Source organism: Corvus hawaiiensis, chromosome 5 (genome assembly GCF_020740725.1).
Source record: "Corvus hawaiiensis isolate bCorHaw1 chromosome 5, bCorHaw1.pri.cur, whole genome shotgun sequence".
Classification (NCBI taxonomy): domain Eukaryota; kingdom Metazoa; phylum Chordata; class Aves; order Passeriformes; family Corvidae; genus Corvus; species Corvus hawaiiensis.
The window spans coordinates 12,662,996-12,685,804 of NC_063217.1; the positions used below are offsets into that span (position 1 = coordinate 12,662,996).

Below are 22,809 nucleotides of genomic sequence, written 5' to 3' on the forward strand. Positions count from 1 at the left end.
CCCGATGCCAGCTGTGTGATGACACACAGGGATGATCCCCATTGTCCTGCAAAGGGAGCTCCACGGACTGTTAATCCCTCCAAAGGGAGCTGCCTGAGAGAAATACAGAGTAGGAGTGGTACAGAGTCCCTCATCCACAGACTGAAAATATTTTGCACAGAAAGCTAGGACTTAACCCATAAGCACAATCCATAACCAGCCTCTGAAAGGAGCAGGAGCACATCTGGCACTGCAAAGGCAGGTCTTTGCACAGCCCACAAACTTGATGGGACAGGAAAGGAGGCAGCCCTTGTCTTTCTCACTCTTGCTTCCTAGATGCACTATTCTGGAGAAGATATAATAAATAAAGCAAAAAAGAAATTCTACCAAGGCAACTACCAGCCCCAAAGAGTGCCCCAGCTAATGAGGACTGTGATATAAGGCACAGGCATATACTCAGGGTATCCATCTGCACTTAACCGCTGTGTATGTCTAAGCTGCAAGACAGAAGAGCTGCCCTGGGCTAGAGAAACTTCAGGCTATAGGATTGAAGCACTCCATGGAGATTCACTTTTTAAACAATGATTAAAGATCAATTGAACTGTTACTAGAAGCAGTATTAGGAGAGATTTATGAATCATCCATTTATAACTTGAGGAAAGCATCTTCTGTAAAGAGAAAACTGAAAAATCTATTTATTGCAAAACCAATTGCTGGGCTCATCATCTGTCTGTCACACTGGTGCAAGGGCACATATACGAGGAGCATGTCAGCCATGGACTGCCTTTTGTGAGCAAGTTGGTAAATTCCTGCCAGCATGTGCTTTGAACAAAATTTAGCACCAAACAAAAAAAATCCAAACAAACACAGAATTGTTTTGCATCGCATCTTCTGGATTGAATATGTTTTGGTCTTGAACGATTTTTTTTTAAAAGAGGGCTCTTAGAGTATTCAGACAGTGATATCCATCCTGACCTTCAGATGGCAGCTTTGGCTTTGATTGTAGACAAATTCTTGATCTGAATTTGGTCTGTAGACTACTCCCAAAGCATCTAAGTCCTATTAAAATAACATTTCCATTACCTAATTAATTGTTTGAAGCTATTTTCAGTGATTGTTTATTGAAGTTATAGTTTGTCACCTGAGGCAACAGCATGGCTTGTTGTCGTGGAAACATCTCTGCTGTCATGAGCGATGAATAGGGAGGGAGGAACAGGAGAGGAACTACAGAGGAGATGCTTTGTTGAAATGCCTTGCTCTTTAAAGTGATGAAATTATTTCAGATAAAGACAGGCCATGCTGAGATTGACACACACTGATTCCCGGGATATTACGGGCTCTGTGGGCTTGGTTCAAGCCCTTTCTAATTTAGTGTGACACAGCTCCTGCTGTCAGGCACTTCTGTCTCCCATGGTTAACAGCAATGTTTGCAGGGCCCTATCTGTTCCCAAACTTGCTATTATTGCACAAAAATCCTGCCATCTACAAAAATAGAACAACATGTCTCTAGCAACCTGCTGTCATCTATCTATTTGATTTGTAAAAGATGAAAAATCAGTATTGCAGGGTTTCTCTTATTGGCTTTTACCTGATGTGTGATCTTGCCACAAGTTTTCTGCATTCCCCAAATCCTTGTGTTAACTATAGTCCATGGGTACCTCAAGCAAGAGTTGCAGTTAGAATTTCCCTTAAATCAGCATGGCTTCTACCTAAGTTTTTATTAAACTCTGCCAAAGATTTTCTCTGTTTCTTTTTGTGCGGATAACAGAGTTAATAAAAAGATTTAAGCTCTGATAAACTGTTATTATTATTATATTTTTTTTTGCATCTGAGACATGAAGATGCAGGAAAAACAGGGTTTCCACCAGCAGCACCATTAGAGCCATATTTTGTCACTACTCACTTTACTACAGAACCAGACAATTCAGATTGATGCTGACAGGCTTATTTTATAAGATCTTAGAAAAAGGAACATTCTCAAAACCTGCTGAGCTGCAAAGCAGCCAGGCTGCACTTTTCACAAGTTTGCCCTGTACTGTTTCATATGCTGTTCATTTATCATTGTGCAGTTTTTTATCACACAGAAAAATAAATCTTTTTCCTCCCTTTTCACAGTCTTGGATTGCAGGCACACTCCACAGTGATGCCTTTCCTCGGCATTTGTTTAACTTTGCTTGTATATTCCAGGGAATCGGCTTCACAAATGGTTATCTATTTTTCATAAGAGGATTTTTTTTTTCCTGACCGCATTTCCTCCTCGAAATGGAGTAAAACCAGACCCTGATTCTTTTGTTCCTTGGCGGTCCCTCTGGAGACAGCGGCGGAGGGAGGAAAGCGCAGCGTGAGCCTGGAGTGCCACCTGATGGCACGGGAGGCAAAGCGCCAGGTGAGGTCCCTGCCAGCCGGGGACGCCTGCTCTCTGCAGCCAGGGGACACCTGCCCTCTGCCAAACTGGAAAACGTAACATTTTCTTGCAAAAACTCCTGAATAGGTAAAGCGAACAAGCACAGCGAAGCTCCAGACAGAGATGTGCTCTCTCTGGAGGTTAATGCCCCTGCATTAGGACATGACCTCCTGGATGCCCTAGGTCTGAGCTTTCTGACTTTTGAAAGAACATACTGAAGAAGTATAACTCACCAACAGGTGGGTGATGCACTGCAATGCTTCTGACATCGAACTGCAGATGAGAACTAAATCTCTGCCAATAATTAAGACTGGAAACGTGAATTGTTAATTACCTTTGTACATCATTCACTGACGTCTCTGTAAAGCCAAGGCAGATGTCGCTAACACTGACTAATCCAGCCTCATAACAAACAAAATGCCAACCAAATGAAGCTACAAACTTGGCAATGAAATGAAAGGATTTTAAGTGAAGTTTAGGTTTTAGCCCATACAGACCACTTTTTCATAAAACTTGTTTTTCTAAAATGTACACCAACATGTAATTATAAGATTCATGGACAGAGTTAAGAGAAATATCAGCTGACATGAGAGTGTGAATAAAATCAGATGCACTGGCAACACCACAGGAACTCAACTGCAAATACAGCAGCTGTGGCACGAGCTGTGGAGAGGCTGCCCTGTGCCGTGGTGGAGCTGCAGAGGAAGGCAAGGGAGTGTTTTGTGACAGAAGAGAGTGTGTACCCCCAGGACTCCAGAGCTGGCACAGCCAGAGCTCACAGCATGATCTTCATTTCCACTTGGACCGAATTGCCAGAACTCACACAAAAGCCTTGCTCCCAGGCTGTGGTGCTGTTTCTGACAAAGTGTAATGATTGGTTGTTCGCAGTAGCTGCCCAGGGCACACCTGACATCTCAGGCTACCAGCTGGGTGTTAAATGAGATAAGGAAGAAAAGGCAAACCCCACGAGGCAGGGTAGTATTTCCTTTTTCTTCACACCAATGACTCAGCTGTGATAACTGCCTCCGGGGAAGCACCAGCAGTGCTTCCCATCCTGAGGAGTTATCTCTGCTAATGGGTCATCTTGTACTCAATGGCACCAGCAGAATAGGCAGCTGCAACGACTTAGACAATCAAGGACTTCCAAATATCCCATGACTCACAGTATTACATCATTCCTTTGTGAAACTCCATGCCTAGGGGGAGGTACTGAGCCTTCCTCCCTCCCCCCCGAACCTGAGCAGATATAGCTGGGGACTTCGGACATTACCACAGCCACCACTGGATGGATCCAGAGGAGGACCAGAACTTCCACAAGATCACCCCTTTTGGCTGCAACCATCACTTGATAGGACTGTGGCTACCACCCTGACCTATAGGGTGCCAGGCTGTACTCTGATTTTGTAGGTTTAAGCCAGTTTTCTGTGTATCATTGCATTTATTTTAATATTTCTATTAAATTTTAACTCCAACCTGAAATTTCTCTTAAGGTAATTGAGTGGAGTTCATTTCTCCTGCTGGTTTACTTTCAAACCAGCACATGTATTGGCACCTGATGTGCGGCTTCAGAGAGAAATTGGAATTACAATTTTGTTCTAAAGCATTTGTGTATTGGGATACAAACCTCCCTGATCATCGTGATGCTCGATGTATTCATCTCAGTGTTGTACTTTACCCTATGTATATTTTGGCATATGGGGACCTATTTACCCATTATGATGCTCCTTTTAAGACCAGGGGAACAATCAAAATTGCTTTGTTAATATACTGTGTTTACGGCACGATAACATCAGAAGCAATGGATTTAATTTGGAATGTATTTCCAGTTTTGTTTGCCTCTCCTAGTCTGGGCTGATACCTCTGGGACTGCCATGGACATCCTGAAGCAGGAGATCAGCAGGAAGTGCCAGCAGCTGGAGGAGAAGGAGCTTCTGGGGGGAAATAAGAAGTATTTCAAACGCAGTGAGTTAGCTAAAAAGGAAGAGGAGGCCTACTTCCAGAGTTGTGGCTACAAGGTACAGCAGCAGGAAGAGGAGGAGAAACCACTGGCTGCATGAAATCCAGTGCTGGAACTCAAAGTAGCAGAGGACAAGTTACCAATGACTCTTTCCAGACAGGAGGTTATCAGGAGGTTGTGAGAGAGGGGTGGGCCCATCAGGCTGTTTGGAGAAACAGATTATGATACGTTTCAACGTCTGAGGAAGATAGAAATTCTTGCACCTGAAGTGAACAAAGGCCTGAGAAATGACCTGAAGGATGCTTTGGATAAGATTGATCAGCACTATCGGAATGAAATTGTAGGTGGCCAAGAAGCAGGAGATGATGACTCCCAGAACGACCTGAAAGTCCATGAGGAGAATACTACTATTGAAGAACTAGAAGCTTTGGGAGACTCCTTAGGATGGGGTGACGATCACCATGATATGGACGTCATAACAAAGTTCTTGAAGTTTCTTCTGGGGGTTTGGGCCAAGGAGTTGAATGCCAGAGAGGACTATGTGAAACGGGGAGTGCAGGGGAAGCTGATCAGTGCCACTCATAAACAGACAGAGTCCTACCTGAGGCCGCTCTTCAGGAGACTCTGCAAAAGGACACTTCCTGCAGACATCAAAGAATCAATAACAGATATTATTAAATTCATGTTGCAAAGAGAATATGTGAAAGCAAACAATGCCTATCTCCAGACGGCCATTGGAAACGCTCCCTGGCCTATTGGTGTCACCATGGTTGGCATCCATGCACGGACGGGGCGGGAAAAGATTTTCTCCAAGCACGTGGCCCATGTGCTCAATGATGAAACTCAAAGGAAATACATACAGGGGCTGAAGAGGCTCATGACCCTTTGCCAGAAGCACTTCCCAACAGACCCATCGAAGTGTGTGGAGTACAATGCTCTGTGAGGCTCTGCAGGGGCCAGGCCATGACTCACATTTTGATCTCCAAGACCACGAGACGATGGACGAGGTAGAGCGTGTGCCTGAACATCAACAGGAACTGTGTCTACACAAACCACAGCTGACTGTGGCAGGACATCCCCCCCCCCCCCCCCCCCCCCTGCCTCTACCCAGCACCTCAGCTGGTGCATAGGGATGAGATAACACAGGCTGGGACAAATGCCTGATGGGGGTTATCTCTGGTGCCAAGAGGGCTGAGACCCCCAGCTAAGAATAAACATCTTGGTCTGGAGAGCAGATGTAGAGAGAGATAAAAATTAAATATCATTGACTAAAGACACTGCTTTACAATATAAAAGCTACACAAATTTTCACGGCAACAGAAGCCTCTTACATGCTCCCTGGAAACGTGCAGGACTTCTCCCACGAGGTTTGGATGCATCTCCATGGATACTTTTCTGAAAATTGAGAGGAAGGATCCTATGTATGCCCCATCAGAAACTTGATGGTAATATACATTGAATCCTAATCTATACTATTTCTTCGCTAGCTGTAATATTAAGTACCTCACTCGTGCTGCATTGTTTATTTACTAGTAGTGTTTCTTTTGTTTATCCTGTGTAGTAAGTAAATCTGTTTAAGTCTTATGTCTGTTAAACTTGTCTATCAAATAAATAATTCATTTTATAATAGACCTAATCAGCCATTATTAAGAACTTGCAACAAGAGTGGGCTTTGGGATACTGGCCACCTCGGTAAAAGTACTTTCTACTGCCAGAGGCCTGGGCAAAGGCAGAAGATTGTTTAAAACTCCCCTCTCCATTTGTAACACTGAGCCAGAGGGAAGAGGAAACAAAGCAAGAGGCACCACATCCATGCAAACTGTTGCTGAGCCAGAAGGACAGCCTAAGCCAGTAGCAGTTGCCCCTGTTCAGAAAAGGAAATCAAAAAGCAAATCAGTCCACGTAGTGACTGATGATGAGGCAGCATGACCTTCACACCCAGCAGAAGAAATGGAGCCAGAGATCATCACTTGGTCTCTATCCCTGGGTGAGCCGCAGAGGGAGTTCACTTGCCAGGTGAATGAGTCCATCCTTACCTGTCTGCTCTGCATCTGGGATATCTCAGCCAATGACACCATTCTGGATGGAAGTGAGGCCGGGCAACTGGGATCCCTGTCCCAGGATGTGGTCATTGGCCAGGGGGTTGGGAAAACCCAGGAAACTCTTAGCCTCTGGTGGCGACTGCTGGCAAGTTTAAGGGATAGATATCTTTGTAAGGAGGACCTCCATGTGCAGCAAGCACAATGGAACACAAGGGAGCAAGGTATCCGATGTCTGAGAGGAGTGTGGAGATCATATTTTCAGAGGACAAGGGATTCCCTAAAAGCCCAGATGGTGTCCAGTGCATGTTGTAAATGTGGTTGAAATTTTCACGGCTTGGACCAGAGATGTACTCCCATTACCTGGCAGTGCTGCAATGGAAGGAAGGAGAGGATTTATGAGGACACTGTCACGGCCCCCTTATGGGCCCATGCCTCATCTGTGGAAACAAAGCTGGCTGAGCATGTCCAAAGCTTGGAAGAGAAAACTGAACAGGGCCATCAGAAACTGAGACAAGCTCAAGGAGGGAATTTTCCATATCTTGCCAGGACAAACAAGTCTCTGCTATTAGGAGCACGCATCCCCCAGCCAAGGAGAGAGGGTACATTCTGCGAGGCAGTCTAGTGTTTTCCCTTCATGAGCATGGAGAAGACATGAGGAAGTGGGATGGAAAGCCCACCTCTTCCTTAGCATCCTGGGTACATGAATTGAAAAGAGGAATGACTACATACAAGAAGCTCATGTAGGGTAAATGGTGCTCTGGTCTCTCATGGACAAGACTCCAGGTGGTACAGGAAGATGGTATGACCAATCCTCTTGAAGGGACCTCCAGGTCACACTTACAGGAAGAGAGAAATGTGTACCATGACCAGAACTAGAAGGGCCCTGCCTCTAGCCAAGTAGAGGAAAGGGACAATCAGATCTATTGGACTGTGTGGATCCAATGGCCTGGCATGTCTGACCCACAAAGACATGCGGCTTTAGTTGACTTTGGTGCTCAATGTACCCTGATGCCATCGAGATATGTGGCCACAGTGCTTCAGCCACACTCTTCCTAGCTTCCAAACCTGTGCTGTACATGGACTAAAGGGGCTTTGGAGGCACAATGCTTCTTATGTCACAAATCTACAGCATTCCTACTGTCCAAGCAATAAAGATATGTAATGAAGGGAACATTCCACTGGCTAACCTCAGACACTGCAGAATATGCTACATTAAGACCCCATCGACACTGCATGTAGAACAAGCCAGGCTGAGTTGGGGAAACTCAAGCCTCTCCAAATGGCCCCTGAAAAAAACCCAACCTGGTGCATATTATCTAGAGGTAGGTCAGGAAGATCCTGGCACCTTAAAAAAGATAATGTGATTAGAACAAAAGTTTCAATAGAAAAAAATTGCCAGGATTGAGACCCCAGCACTGCCTGGGAGGAGAAATGGCCCATGTTAACCCTCACTTTCTGTACACAGGAGCACCAAAGACCTCCAGGAGGTGATGTTACTAACAACAGTGTTTGAGATCACTTAAAAAATCACTGGCAAGGGTAAGAGCAAAAGTCAGATTTAATATTAAGTGACAAAGCACAACAAGTTCATTGGCAAGATTCACTCTACTACTTACAGGGCAGCTAAGACACAACAAGGGAAAGCAAGCAACAACAAAACCAAACAAAATCCAAAATCAAAACAGAAATGAACTGAGAACTATCTAGGGGTGTGCATGGGTATGTGTGACAAAAGACAGTGCGGGCAAGGATGAAAAGGAACACGGCCAAAAAGCTTAACAACACTCAAACTTAACAGTACTTTAACTCAACTTATGCCTTAAGCCTAGCAATTTAACATAGGATGCAGGAAGCTGTAAATGTGTTGGGGCAGAGGATCCAGCCAGACCCAGCAGAGGGGATGTTGCCTCCTGCAGCTTGTGAAGCATAGTGAGCCCTATTTGAGCAGGTAGTGCCATGTCTCCAGGTGTGCACTCATCAGCCTCAGGCAGGCTGTTGATGTCTGGGCTGCCAAGTCACGAATTACTGGTATTGTCACTGCCCTGGGAACAGATCTTCTTCCTTTTTTTGCAAGTTTGAAGGTAGTGCCCCACTGTCTGGACAAACTATAAGAAAACACGCTTGTCCTTCAGGACAAGCAAGTGGGAGTGAGTCAGAATGCACTGGAGTTTCACTGCTTTATTTTCCTTGTTGCAAAGTGAGACAGACAGTGAAGGAGGATTTCACATGCCAACCCACAGGTCATGTGGGAAACAGGGAGAGGGGAGTTAGGGCTTAAAGAGTCTACCAGATGGCAGAGGTTGTGGAGGGACAGCTCACATCTGGTCCTGAGGGCCCCAAGGACAGGACAGCTCCAGGGACCACTTACCTGGGTGTGGGCAAACTGAAGGGTCAGGTGGCTCTGGTGTAGAAACAAGGCATGCACTGGCTGTGTGTATAAGAAATACTGCCCACATGGGGCATGTACTGCACATGTAACTGCTTCTTGTGTACAAAGCTGATCATCAATAACCTCCTGCTCTTCTGATTCTGGTGTATTTTCAGAAGTGTGATTATACACACACACACACACACACACACACACACACATAGATTTTTCAGTAGTTTTTCAGTAGGATTGCAAAGATCCTCAGCTCCATCACCAGCAGCCCACCCCAGTGGAAACACCCCAACTAACTTAGCACTCAAATCACAATGTAAAAATCATCACTTCTTGCACAATTTAAATGAAAATTATTGTCAGATGAAAATGCTGAAATTAGTGTTGTGAAGCTGCAATCTTACAGAAGCTGCTTCATGTAGCTGTCAGTGGGCAGATACATATCCAATTTTCTTCCATACATAATATATATTTTAAAGGAAGGCTATAAGCAGTGTTTCAATGTTCCTGTTCTGCTTCAAAACCTGAAGTTCAAGCTTAGTTAGAGGGGAGGAAAACACAAGTTTTCTCAGTGCTTAACATCCATCCTTAAGGGGAAAGTGACTATTGTCTTTTCCACATCAGGCTATGATTTATAAGAGGAGTAGCGATGGCAATGATTTTTTTTTTTTTTCTGGAGTAAAAGTTAATTAAAGCTTTGGAGTAACAATATGAAAATAAATGAACCATCTTAATGCATATAAACAGTGATGTGATTTTGTGTTTGGTTTCCAGGCATCCTATTTGCACGCAACATTTGCTTGAATGGAGGTGCCAGAGCAGGTATGTTATCTCCTTACAAGTTGGCAAATTGCACCTAATTTTCGCTGCATGGATTAGTATTTTTCTAACTCAGTGACCTAGTTGTTGGTTTCCTTTATATCCATCTGCTGTTCAAACAATTGCACCTGTGAAGCTGAGGTTGGAGCGTAGCCTCTTTCAACCTCCTTCAGCCATTACTGGATGTGAGCCTTACCCTGAGAGGCTGCAATGGGTTTCAAAAGTACTGAAAAGGTATTCACAATCTGGAAACTTCTTTTGCCTTTTCCAGTGGAAATAGAGAAGGCAGAAGGCAGACAGGCAGCTCAGTGTAAGAATATAAGAAAACAGTGCACTACCCCAGTGGTAACACAGAAACACAGACTGGTTTGGGTTGGAAGGGTCTGTCAAGATCATCCAGTTCCAACACCCCTGCCATGGACAGGGACACCTTTCACTAGACCAGATTGCTCAGAGCCCCATGCAGCCTGGCTTTGAACACCTCCAAGGACGGGGCAGCCACAGCATCTCTGGGCAACATTCTTATTACTCTGTATTACAAAAAAATTGCAAACAAATTTCCAATTAGTAACAGCTATTTTATGGTGCTTAAAAGACCCATTAGTTCTAAGAAATAAAACCATTTGTAATTCCTACAGACCTACCGAAGTAATTTCTCTGGGAGAATAGGGCAAAACTCTGCATTCTTGCCTCCTGCAAAATGCTGTTAGTCATTACAGAGTGGGCTCTTAAGTTATTCAGAATTTCTATATGTGTTGTGTTGTTTTTCTGTGCTTATGGAAGAATGTACCAGTTTGGAGAACAAGGAGTACTTTTTCATGTTACATTGAAGATGAGATTCAAGTGAACATTTATTCTAAATGCTAAAGCTGAACTTTCAGAAGAACAGCTGAACCTAATTTAGAAGTGCCAATAGCCATGTAATATCCTCCTCCTCTTCAGTTAATTAATACTAATTCAAAAGACTGAATTACTAGCCTAGAGAAAGGGCACCTGCCTTTGGAACCATTTCTAATTCGTCATATATTGAAAACTGAGTAAGAAAATAATAAATGTAGGATTAATTGAATAGTTAACAGCAGCTGCCAGATTCTGTGTCTCTTCAACCTAGGAGATGGACTGGTTTGGAATACAGAGCTGTAGCAGGAATGAAAGCAAATTATTTTGTGCTCTGTTTGCAAGGTACAAAGTAAATAGAGGCACCCTTTGCAAAAACACCTTGCTTATTAAATTTGAACAATTTTGTGCTTGTCAGCTAAGTTACACTTTAGAAAGGAAAGATTTATTTGGTAAAGGTTTCAGAACACTGAACACTAGACCAACAAGATAATGGACTACCTATCCATTATGTTACCATTAATGTATCCTTTTTTCCCATAAAAATTTAAAAGTATCAAGGAAAAACACTTGAGAACTTGCATTAAAAGGCATTATTTAAAGGTCTTGAAGTAAAATTTGTCTCCTCTGTCCCTTGTGATTGCACTGAAGAAGTGAGAACATATGGAAAATGACCTCCAATGTGATACCGTGCAAAACTTCCCAGCTGTGCTGAAAAGACGCACCTGATAAATTCAAGTATCCCCATCAACCTATCGCTACAGAGCACATGAATTATTTTTCCTAGGATTTAGCTAATTCAGAGTTTGGCTTAGGGTTTGGTTTTTTTTTTCCTTCATGTAAGTGCACAAACGGTAATTGTTTAACTTTGAATCTGACCAATATTTGATATGAATATCTTTGAGGGAGCTCTCCCCCTCCAAGGAACCAGATTTTTAGCTAATAATTCTAAGTCTGAAAATTTAGTAAAAGTTATATGCCAATATTCTCTAACAAATTCCGCAAAAAAGGCTGAAAAACAAGTCTCAGAGTTGTTATTATGATACAGATGAGGTACCAGGATTAAGCCTTTTGTCTCTTAAAAAGCAACCTTTCCAAAGAAATCAAGTACTCTCCCTCCTCTTGCAAAACTTCCCACATCTGACTTGAGTCACTTTTTCATTTTCAGGACATGTAACAACTCCTAACAAATGCACCAGAGTAAGTTATTAAGTTGATATCCATACAAAGGGTAAAAGCTAAAAGGAGAAATTTTAACGTTAATTCTGAATCCCAAGACCGTTGCCTTTTTTCCCCTTACATGCACAAAACTGTGAAACTTTTATTCATATATTTGTCAGGAGAAAAAAAAGTTAAAAAAATTAAAATATTTTGTGCTTAAATTTCAGAGCCGGGAAGAACGTTTGGGTATTTTAAAAAGAGCCTACAGATGATCTAACAAAAGGAGGAGAAAGGCCTAAGTTTGGCTTATTTCCAGTAAGGGAAGCTGTCAAAACTTGCATTTACTTGCTACCTTACTCCTTTTCTTTTCCCCAGGTGGAAAGAGATAGTTGGCAGGTTTTCAAAGCTAGAAGCACCCTGAAGACATGATTTTTACTTCATAGATTATCTGATGGGCTGAAGCACAACTGTGGGGCTCTGAATGGTGGGGGCTGGACTGGACACTGGGCAGCACATCTGTAGGTGCCTTTGGCATCTTCCCAACTGCAGCTCTGGGTAATGCTCAAGAGGGTGCTCATAGCTGGAGTGCAGCCATTGCCTCACTGTCCCCAAAAGTTTCCCCTTCTCTATCATGTTTTCACTGCTAACCCCTCTCCCTGGTCCTGGTGCTGACTGACACACAAAGGCAAAAAGGAATCTAAAGCAGGCTCAGTGGGGGAGTCAGGGAAATGGCAGGATGGATCTGTGACATGCAGCCACAGTGGCCAGAGAGGTTCTAAGTCACAATGAAAGCAGTGGGAAGCAGTATGTGTAGACTACACAGCTACAAAAACTTCACCTGGCACACCAGATTTTACTGATGGCTTTAAAACTGCCAAGTACAACTTCAAGAATCTCACACCAGAATATTTTAAACATTCTCAATCGTAGTTTTCAGTGAAAGCTGCTATCAGCACAACACAAACTGGTCACAATGTCAAAGCATAATGAACAAATGTTGTACCCATTTAATTCAAGTTTGTACTTTATTTGCAAAATACAAGTAATTAAACAAACATTCTATTTCAGTTTCCACTATAGACTTTTAGGTACAATTTCAGTTTCTGTGGCTTGTCCATTACTGGTACCATCTCGACACCAGCCTTGGTATTTGCATTTCACACACCAGCATGGACTATACCTTAGTGTAACCAATCAGGACAAATAGCAAATTTTGTACACAATATTTAATGCAAAGTAAAAGCCTGGGGACTTTATAAAACCTTGCTGGGGTGTGAAATGTTGTGCCCTTTCAAAAAACAGTGGTCACTATCTTCTGGACAAACAGTGAAACAGTGATTGCTGTACGCAAACATCACCATCAGGTACTGACTCTAAAATGACTTTTTCTAGAAAACACCAAATAAATACAAGCAGTAAATGCAATATAAGCTGTTGTCAGCTACCTATTCTAAATCATACATGTGAAAATACAAATGGGCACATTGTGAATACTTAAAGAGTAAAGTGCTTTTAACATCGAGCAAGTGAATGCATCTAGTGTTGTACCACAGACAATATATCCATTTTGGACAAAACAGTTTCCATGCAATTAGCAGCAATCCCCTGCATTCATTTATAATAATCAAGTAGTATATATTACTTCAGTCATACAGGGTTTAAAGTCAGGATACAGTATGTACACTTGCAAAACTCAATCAATGCTCTATATTGGCACACTTTTTGAGCATCTCTACAGCAAGGCAGATTTTTGTTGGGGCTTTTTTATCTCTTAGGAAGCCACACCTTTGGTAGTGTAAATGCAGTGGACACTGAAAATACCACTGAACCAATACGCGAGCACATTACGCAGCTGACAGGAATGGGAAGAAGAAAAAATCAAAAGCAAATTTAATGGCTTTATGCACTGTACTCCTCCAGTCCTGCTCTATTTTTACGTGCCTCCCCGCAGGTAAGAGTTTAGACATGCAATTCAAGCAAGTGATTGCTTTCAGTTCAAAGACAGGCCACTTACTGCCAAGACGACCCTCCAGAATGGTACTGAATTCAATTATACTCCCTTGCCTCAAGTTCAGCAACACTTTTTTAAACTCATTGCTTGCCTTCAGCACAATATCTTTGGTTATATCATCCTCCTCGATAGGCTTGCTTCCATTTTTGCTACTGAAAGGCATGCCCACAGTTATTTCAAATTTGTACCGATCAAACATTTTCATGTGGCATTTATGCTTTGTCAAAAACTTCAGACGACACAACTCCTCCTCCTCCAGTGTAACATTTTTGGGATCACAAAGAGGATAGGTTTCACCATACAAGCATCTCATCCAATCGCCAATAAAAAAGGGAAGCATATTTATTGCAGATTCTGCACTGTTGTCGATTTCTGTCACGCGCACATATTTGAACCGCCCAGTCCATGTCACTCGGTGTCCTTCCAGGTGACTGCACAAAATCTGGGTACGTGCCATGTTAGTCTCCTTCCAGGCCCGGGGTCCACAGAGGAAACCATACTGATTCCATGTCAGGGTGGAGTTGTAAACTTTCATTCCCTCAGATCGATACACATAGAACCAACAGAACAGCACTACAGCTGTAATCCACACCAGAATGAGTTTCACAATCGAGCTTCGAGTGAGAGATTTAACCACTTCAACTACGGAGAAGTTAACCTTTGTCCACCATTGAAAGAGCAAAGGAACAGCACACAAAACCAGGGTCACTACAATTTTCATGAGCTCCAAAGACAAAAACCACTTAATGACGTGGACAAGACACATCAGTGCAATGCCTACACCCAGCACTGGGAGTGCAAAGAGGAACAGGAAGTAACCGATGGATGCACGAACGAGCCCAATGCCAGAGGACTCCCGCAGAATGACCACGGAGAGTTCACACCACATAAAGCACACCAGGTATGGGACCAGGTAGCAGTAGGTGCCTTTAAAATTCCGTAGTTGGGCCATTCTAAAGAAAAGATAGAACAAGTACAAAAACAGAAGGCATGGGATGCTTACATTGATCACAAAGAAATGGCCTACAGGAACTGTAAAGAAGGTTTTACCTAAGAATTTCAAGTAGCCAAAATTCCCAGGTAATACCTGCAATAGGGATAAGCAACCTGCAGCTATCTCAGTCATTAATGCCCTTCGTGTGTAAGGCTCTGCACACGTGCTTAAACTCATGTAACTTGTCACTGTGAAGAAAACTGAGACAGTAGCTAACTCTGAGCATGGTATACAGTCTTTGCTTGCTATAGGGAAGGAAAAAATTACAAAGAATACCGAGAGTAAAAAATAAATGTATGGCTCTAAGTGATTCCATCCAAAGTTCACCTCAGCTTGCTCAACATCTAGGTTTGGTTCAAAACGAAGCAGTAAGTCAGTCAAAGCACGGAAGTTTTCCCAAGCCTTACTGTCCTGAAAAACCTTCAGTGTGCAAATCACCATAGAAATGAAGGACAAATAGAATATGACTAATGGAATAATAAAGGCAAAAAAATCAATTGTCAGATTACTGATGATGAAGAAAAAGATGAGAGCATTGATATGGTGTGTTGGAACAATGGTAGACAGCCAATGCATTCCTGCCTTCGATGCAATATCTATAAGGTATTCTTTAATTTCCATAATGGCATGAAGTGGATATTTTACAACCTGGAAAAAGAGAAAGAAGCATTTTATTAATGAGCAGTTTTGTATCTTTACATCACAGATATTCTTAGCTGCAGCAGTAGCAGCCAGTTGTCTAACCTCAGCTGACATGAAAAGATTTATATTTCAGATCAATGTTGCCAATAAAATAAGATTACTGTGTCTGAGATTATTAGCTCCATTTTGATTAATTCAGTCAGACAAAGCTCAGAGGCGATTTTGATTTCAGGCAAGATGTATTTCATTACCTTTGACACATATAATTAAATGGCTTCCTAGTCAAATATTCTGCTAACTTCATACTGAAGATAAACTACATGGCTACAGTCCTGCAGTACCTTAAGTCATTACTTGAGCTGCAAGTACTGTACTTTAAAGCATGTAACTGCCACATTCTGCAAGGATTATGCTATACATTCTATGCATATACACTGCAGGAAGTAATGCCTATGATTCATATACACATACAGGAAGTCTTTACAGCTGGAGTTTTATCTTTAAACAATCCTTCCCAAGCATCTAAAGATGCAGCTGTCAAAACCTGTTTTGGAAGCAGCAGCAGTACATTAAATTCAATTACTACACATTTACAGATTCTTTTAACTCCACAACAATAACTGTAGAGGACCTTAAAATTCTACCTATTTTACGTGGCATTTTCCATCACAGTTGCTGGACAACAGAGAAACTGCTGGATTGAACACCAACCACACCCTTTACAAATGATCCATTAAAAGGTACAGGATTTTTCAAACACACATTCAAATACCGCATATGGACATTAGATGCTGCAATCCATCCTCCTTCCCCCATAAAATGACTGTTTTTATGTTTTCCCAGATCTTACCTTTTTATATTAATTAGTTCAAGGGAAAGGCCAAGAATGTTCCAGCAAATACCTGTGGCACTGTGATGAACTGGGACAACACATGTCCCAATGATTTGGGCAAAAACTTATGTGAAGGTATCTCTGTTCTTCGTAAGTGCATCTTTTTCGGACGATTACCATTCAAAAGCTCGGAAAGAGACACCTTTCACTCCCCCTTTTTTCCCCTCCCCTACACTATGATAATGAACAAAACTACAGCAAAAACTCTCAGGTCAGCAGCCACACACCCCCTACCTTACTTAAAATTTATGCCAATATTGAAGGCATGCACCCTAATCTTCCCTTCTCCTTTCACTATGTAGAGATATAGCAGAGACAAATGCTGTAGAAGCTAACAGCAAGTTTCACCTTTCTTGAATTCCCCTCAGAATCTTTTCATGCTATGGATAATTTTTCCTGTCTGTTTGCTCCTGTTTAAATTAGAAAGATAGGAAGCAGATAATAACATCTATAATAAAAATAGGGCAGTGATGACAGGTACATTTAAATCCTCACTGAAGATATAATAAAGGTAGATTGTCCTCTTACAGGCAAAACCATTATCCCTTTTTTTAAAATACGTGACTCATATGTATGAAACTTGAAACATATATATGAGGTCAAGTCCAAAAAGAAGTTACAGCAACAATTCTTGTACTGATCTATACAGACTGAACATCAGTATTGAGAGAGAAGTGCAAGTCATTCTTGTTTTGTCTGGGATGCTTAAGTCAAGAGTCCATTTAACATAACCTGTTCCACATTGCCTTTTTACCTTCAGTCGTAGAGGTAATTCTTCAGGACTCTTCCCTGCCAACTCATCATCTTCCTCTTCCTGCATAATCAGGTTAGAAGGGATGATACCCTTTGCGTACTTCTTGGTAATTTCAACGAAGTCATCCAAAGCAATAAATTTTTTAGCTAGAAAGATAAAATGAAAATTTGGAGTAAATTTTATCACAACACTGTATTGATTATGAATTGGAATAATAATTTTCTTTCCTGCCAGAAGCTAGTCTACAAAAACTGAACTACTGACAACATAGGTTTACCTTGCAACTTGTCCTGAGAGCTCTGCTGAAAACAAGCAGCTCCTTGTGCTAGCAATGTATGACTACATCTTGTAAGACCAGCAAGTAAGTTTATTTTACTGGTAAGTGGAAGAACAGAGTGAGTGAATGTAGCTTATCTGCAAGTATTCCACAGAAAAAAAAGACTACTGCATTAGGTCACGGTTTTAAATCATAAACTATTGTATCTGCTTCAGAGAAATCTTTAACAGCTGCATTAGAAAGAGAGACTTGTACAGGAGCAGTAATGAATTATCTGTATGTCATCAACTGAAAAACTGATTTCTGATTTGTCATTTAACAGTCATTTTTCTGAGTTCAGAAGTTACAAACATAATTATGGGAAATACACAATTATTATATCTATGAGACTAAGTACAGGTTACTTACAGTGTATTAATTTAATATTCTATGTAGCTATACAAAGGACCTCCCCCAAACGGTATCAACTGTGATCTAAAACAGATAGCCAGCAACAAAATAGACCCTGCTCAGTTTACATAGAGGCAAAATTCATCCCTCTGCCCTGGAAGATCTTTATCCACTCCTGTCAGTACAAGGGAGGCATGAGGTTACTTCTGAAAAATCTAGGGAAACGGCAGGACAGAAGATGATTTATGCACTGGTTCAAACTCTTTGCACCCAGTTCTCTACATTAGCATGTATTAACTAGTTTCTATGGCAGACAAGCTTGATGCATTTTGTAAAGGAGGATAATTAACAACAATTTTTTTCCATACACTAAAGCAAATGACATTGCTATATACATGAAAGAATTGAATGACAAAAATCTGTAACACACCTCCTACGCAGTAAATTTAACTAGTCAGCTGACAAAAAGATAGGAAAGCTGGACTGCTTAATACTAGTTTGAGATTTTAAAGAGACAGAAAACTGAAGTGCTTCATCAAAATTTAAAATCAGAGGATTAACAGGTTTTGGCCCATAAAATTTTTAATTTAAATATGCTACATTTATAGAAGCACCATATAAATAGCTCAGTATTTAATACTGAAAACACTGTAGATATGGAACAAAACAAAATATTTGTCTCAAGATACATACTACAGGAAGAAGAATTTTAAGAGTTCAACAGAAAATCAGCATCTTACAATCTCTCTTTTGGTTTAATCTCAGAATATGGATGCTGCCTTTTGCGTGGAATTTTACCACTCCCCCTCCTCCACGCGTGAACCTTTATGTCCCACAAAACACCATCTGGCATGCCTCCCAAGAAACAAGAAAGGATTTATTTTTGCTAACTATTCTTATTATTCACAGACTGTAAGGCAACATTACTTGCACCAAGAAATCTGTGAGACTCTTTAGCTGTCTTGGTGGGCTTCAGATTAAGCCTAATACGAAATATGTCATCTAAATTTACTGTCTTATTGGGAAAAAATATACAGTGCTGAAATAGTCTTATTTGTGCAGAATCAGCAAGCAGACATGGTTAGAACCTCACAAAAATACCTTAACAGCACTGTTACAGGATCATGCAACATCCTGGGAAGGAAGGAGTTATTAACTTACTATGTATAGATGGCCTATCCACTGCAATGACATGTACCCTCTCAGGCACGCAACAACTGCCCATTGACAATGTCACCTCTAATTTTCTGTTTATACCTCCATTAAGGACAACCCAGATCAGATATCTGCAAACACATATCTGGCTTAAAAATTATTTTCCAAGTATTGGTAGTGTACTAACTCTGAAAGAAGAATCTCCTTCTGGGAAGGTAAATGAAGAAGCTCAGTGAGTCAGAGAAGTAAATGTTGCAGAGTAACAGCTTTCTTGTTCCTCCCTGAAAAGGTAAAAGCTCTCTAGAGAAGAGGTAACAGCTTAATTCCTACTTAAAGTGTTTGATGAAAACTTTTAATTTTAAATGTCATTAGTATTTTGTCACCCAAGTGTCTCTTAAATTGATATAAAAAGCATATTTTGTAGATTCTACTTTATTATTCATAGATTTTTTTCAGTTCGGTTATGATAAATTCCCTGGCCTCCCCCCATCCACCCTAGGGAAAGAAAAATACTCCCATCAATTTCTGCCTACACTTACATATAGGTTCATTTACTGCCCTGTTACTTTATCTGCAAGTTAAGCCTTAAAAAAAAAAATCGTATTTGCCAGTTCCTTTTCTGATAACTCTCTGAATTACTGAAGAATCCAGAACAAAATGACTTGCTGTGCACTCACTCAGTAGCAGCACATGCCAGTTCACCCAAAGGAATGGAAAGAACCCCAATGCAACACAGTTCAAATGAACCCAAATACATCTGCATTATTATACAATGACTGGACAATGGAACACAACAGTCTTCTCCTTGAAGGACTGTTTCTACTTCCCAGAAGTGGCAGCCAAGTCACAAAAACAGCTGACACAGTCTCACAGAAGGTTTGACAGGACCACAAGCTTGCTTTCCAAAATATTATTTCTCACATCACTTACTCCCTTATTCACACACAGGTACGTGCCTCTGCTCCTCTTCTGTCAAAGTTAATGTAAAACTGAAATATTCTACTCTTCTTAGGAATGTTATTTTTCAAGTCACCTGTGTAACGAGCACAATCCTTGAAGGTAAAGGCCAAATTTATCTAATGAAATGTAAATCTAATCTTTCAAGGAATTTAAACCTGCAAACCTCCACATTTGGCTCCCTATTCCATGTATGACACTTTAGTTTCACATAATCTCAACAACAGATGTATTAGTTGCTATTATATATATATCTAATAATATGCTTTGTGACATTTAAAGTGCTCTTCAAGTACAGATCTAGATTGCACATGAACTATTACATATGACTTAGTGCATTTCAAGAAACTGAGATTTTCCTGACAATGAATAATTGAACCTTATGTTAAATACTGTTCTTGAAAAACTACACATGCTGCATTGTTGATAATTCATTTTCTTAATAAAACACTTTGACTTTCCTCCTAAAAGCCCAACAAAACATCAGTATTTCTTAGTTGTGCCAGACTAAGGAGAACTTTCAATTCCAATCCCCACCCCACCAAACCTTACAAAACTCACAGACTCAGGTCTACAAATCTGACCCTGCGTGTGTTAAGGGATTTAATTCTTCGTAATACATGAACTAAGCTGCTGTAAATAATGAAAGAAGTATCTTGGTGCATCTTTCCTAAATCAGTCATTGAACAAATATGAAAAGACAAATATTAATTATAAGGGAAGGGCAAATGGAAGCAAGGCAAATAGAGTGAAGGATCTGTCTGCATTGAATTGGTGCATAATTAATTCCCTCACTGTAATCAGAAAGCTTACTGCAGTTAGAACCAAAAAAAATATTGCAAGTGCAAAATCTTCTTTGCTGAATAGACTTTTGAGTGCTGAAAGGGCAAGAATATAAAAATAACAAACGACATGCAAACTCCCTTTAGTAGTTGACTTTAATGGTGATGTCTTCTGTGACTTCACATGCAGATCAATTATTTGTCTTGCATACAGAACAAACTGACACTATCAGTTTATTGCAATCCTAACCTTCTATACATTCTTAGTCTGGCAGCACAACGTTGTTTACCAAAGCAAACCAGAAACTAAAACGACTGGCCAAGACTGAAAGCAGCAGCATGCACTCACATTCACTGTTCACTAATCGCTCCAGCATCCTTCTCTGCTTCTGCACGGACTTTGGGACTGGGCCAGGCTGCTTCTCACCATCTGGTTCAATAACAGAAGTTTATGTAAAATCAAAGCAGTCAATTAAAGTGATCAAACAGTCACAGCAACATCTGGAGAATGGTATTTCCTCAAAGTAAGGAAAAGACAAACTTACATATAAATAGGTAAGAAGTGGCAATATAGTTTTCTATATTCCTGTTACTGTATTAGAAAAGGAAACAGGACTGCCATAGCTAACATTTAGTGCTGTAGTAGCAGAGCGAACCAGGTGTCTTGAAGACTGAATTTGTAAATTGAAACATCTAGTGAGGTATAATCAGGATGACTGTTAGAAGGAAAAAAAAAATCAAATACAGCAAAGCCATAAAATACGTATTTTCCAAAGACAATGAGTGCTAAATGAAGATATTTAAAATATATAGTCACTTGAGTACGTGCTTAATTGACCCACGACCTACAGCAAGTGTTGGTTCAAAGAGCACAGTTATTAAAAGACACTTAGTCATTGAGAGAGTTACATTATCTTAAGTAGATCATACATTTACTATTATCTCGTGCCTGATTGTTCATAAAGCCCTTTAGGCTTCTAGCTGTATTGTGCCCATAAGTCTGTATTTTATCAATACCATAAATCAGTTCATGAACAAACCTTCACCATCAACTTGCCCAACATTTTCCAGTAGTTCAGAAACTGCTAGTTGCTTCTTCTTTTTTGGGTTTAACTTCCAATACATGACCAAGGCAGCTTTTCGCACAGCTCTCTCCAAGTCAGTCTCAGATGATAACTTTTTCACTTCTTCCTCATTTTCAGAAGTGATGCCTCAAGAAAAGAAAAAACACATTATACACTTATCCCAAACACATGCAGAAATGGTAGATTTGCTCACAATTTATTTTTCTCAGTTTAGTCTGAAAATTTGCAAGTTTCAGCCACATTCTGACCACCTAAGTAAATTACGGAAATGTCCATCTGTGTCTATTGCTTATCAAAATCTAAGCACATTGCTTAGGTTTAAACTGTACTTCAAAGATGTGCAAGACATGCATTATACTATGTCTTACTTCAACTTTTGAAGTTACAGCAGATGAGGCAAAAGGTAGTGCATATATGCATGGGTGACATGCAAAGGCACCAAGAACTGAATAAAAGTTGTTTTTCTTTTTTTGTTTTGGTGGGGATTTTCCCCCCCCTTGTAGGAGTTCGGATAGTTGGCAGATGAGAAGAGACCAAGCATGGGAAGCAGCATGAAGGAAGACGAGAATCTTGAAGTGGGAGAAGACAGTGAAAAAGACCAATTAGAAGAGAGGTTGGAGAGGGGCAAAAGAATGAAACAACAGCAGATACATAGCTGGTGTGTGCTTATATATGATCTTCAGAGTCAAAGAAAAGAAGCTGCAATTAAAGGTGAGGAAAGGAAGAACAAGCATGGATTTAATGAAGGAATTCAAGCAAATAATTAATAAAAATACTTTAATAAGCAGTATTGGTAATTAATGCTTTTTGAATTACCTATTGTAATAATCTGTTAGCAACTACTCATGCAATTTTGCCACGATCATTTCCATCATACTTTAGCCCCTCTTTCAGAGTTAAAATGAGTACAGTATTGTTTCAGATAATGTGGGAGTGCAAGCAAGAAGCCTCAGAGAACCCATACCTCTTCTGTCTGCCAGGCATCTACGCAACAGTTTGACAGCTTCTCTTCGACCTTGCTTAGCAGCAAGGATGAACCAGTCAACTGCACTGCAATTGTTAAGTTCTTCATCCTCCTCTTCTGCTAATCTCAAGAAGTGCTTCCCCACCTATAATAAATAGGAAACAAAATTCCTTCAATTACTGAAATACACTCTACTTTGTCTCTATGTCTCTCTCTCTTCTTCCTTCTCACCCCCTGGAACTCAGCTAACATAAATTCTCTCTGAACAAAAGGCCAAAACATTTGCTCCTAGCACTAAAGAACATAGTTGTAAGCTCATCTTCTGAT

At 40.8% G+C, this 22,809-nt stretch overlaps 1 protein-coding gene and 1 pseudogene across 3 annotated transcripts in view; one reads left to right on the forward strand and one right to left on the reverse strand.

Annotated features, from left to right (window-relative positions):
• The first annotated feature begins 2,187 nt into the window (after window positions 1-2,187).
• Window positions 2,188-5,957, forward strand: LOC125326211 (annotated as a pseudogene).
• Window positions 5,958-12,590: 6,633 nt separating this feature from the next.
• The window catches only part of WFS1 (wolframin ER transmembrane glycoprotein), a 62,040-nt gene continuing 51,821 nt past the window's right edge, over window positions 12,591-22,809 (reverse strand). For all 3 annotated transcript variants that reach the window (XM_048302993.1, XM_048302991.1, XM_048302992.1), the window contains exons 4-8: window positions 22,483-22,627; window positions 21,474-21,644; window positions 20,783-20,863; window positions 16,873-17,018; window positions 12,591-15,232 (exon numbers count right to left, since the gene is read on the reverse strand). In XM_048302993.1, the coding sequence (XP_048158950.1) occupies window positions 13,424-15,232; window positions 16,873-17,018; window positions 20,783-20,863; window positions 21,474-21,644; window positions 22,483-22,627 (2,352 nt within the window). In that variant the 3' untranslated portion in view covers window positions 12,591-13,423. The remainder of the gene's footprint in view (window positions 15,233-16,872; window positions 17,019-20,782; window positions 20,864-21,473; window positions 21,645-22,482; window positions 22,628-22,809) is intronic.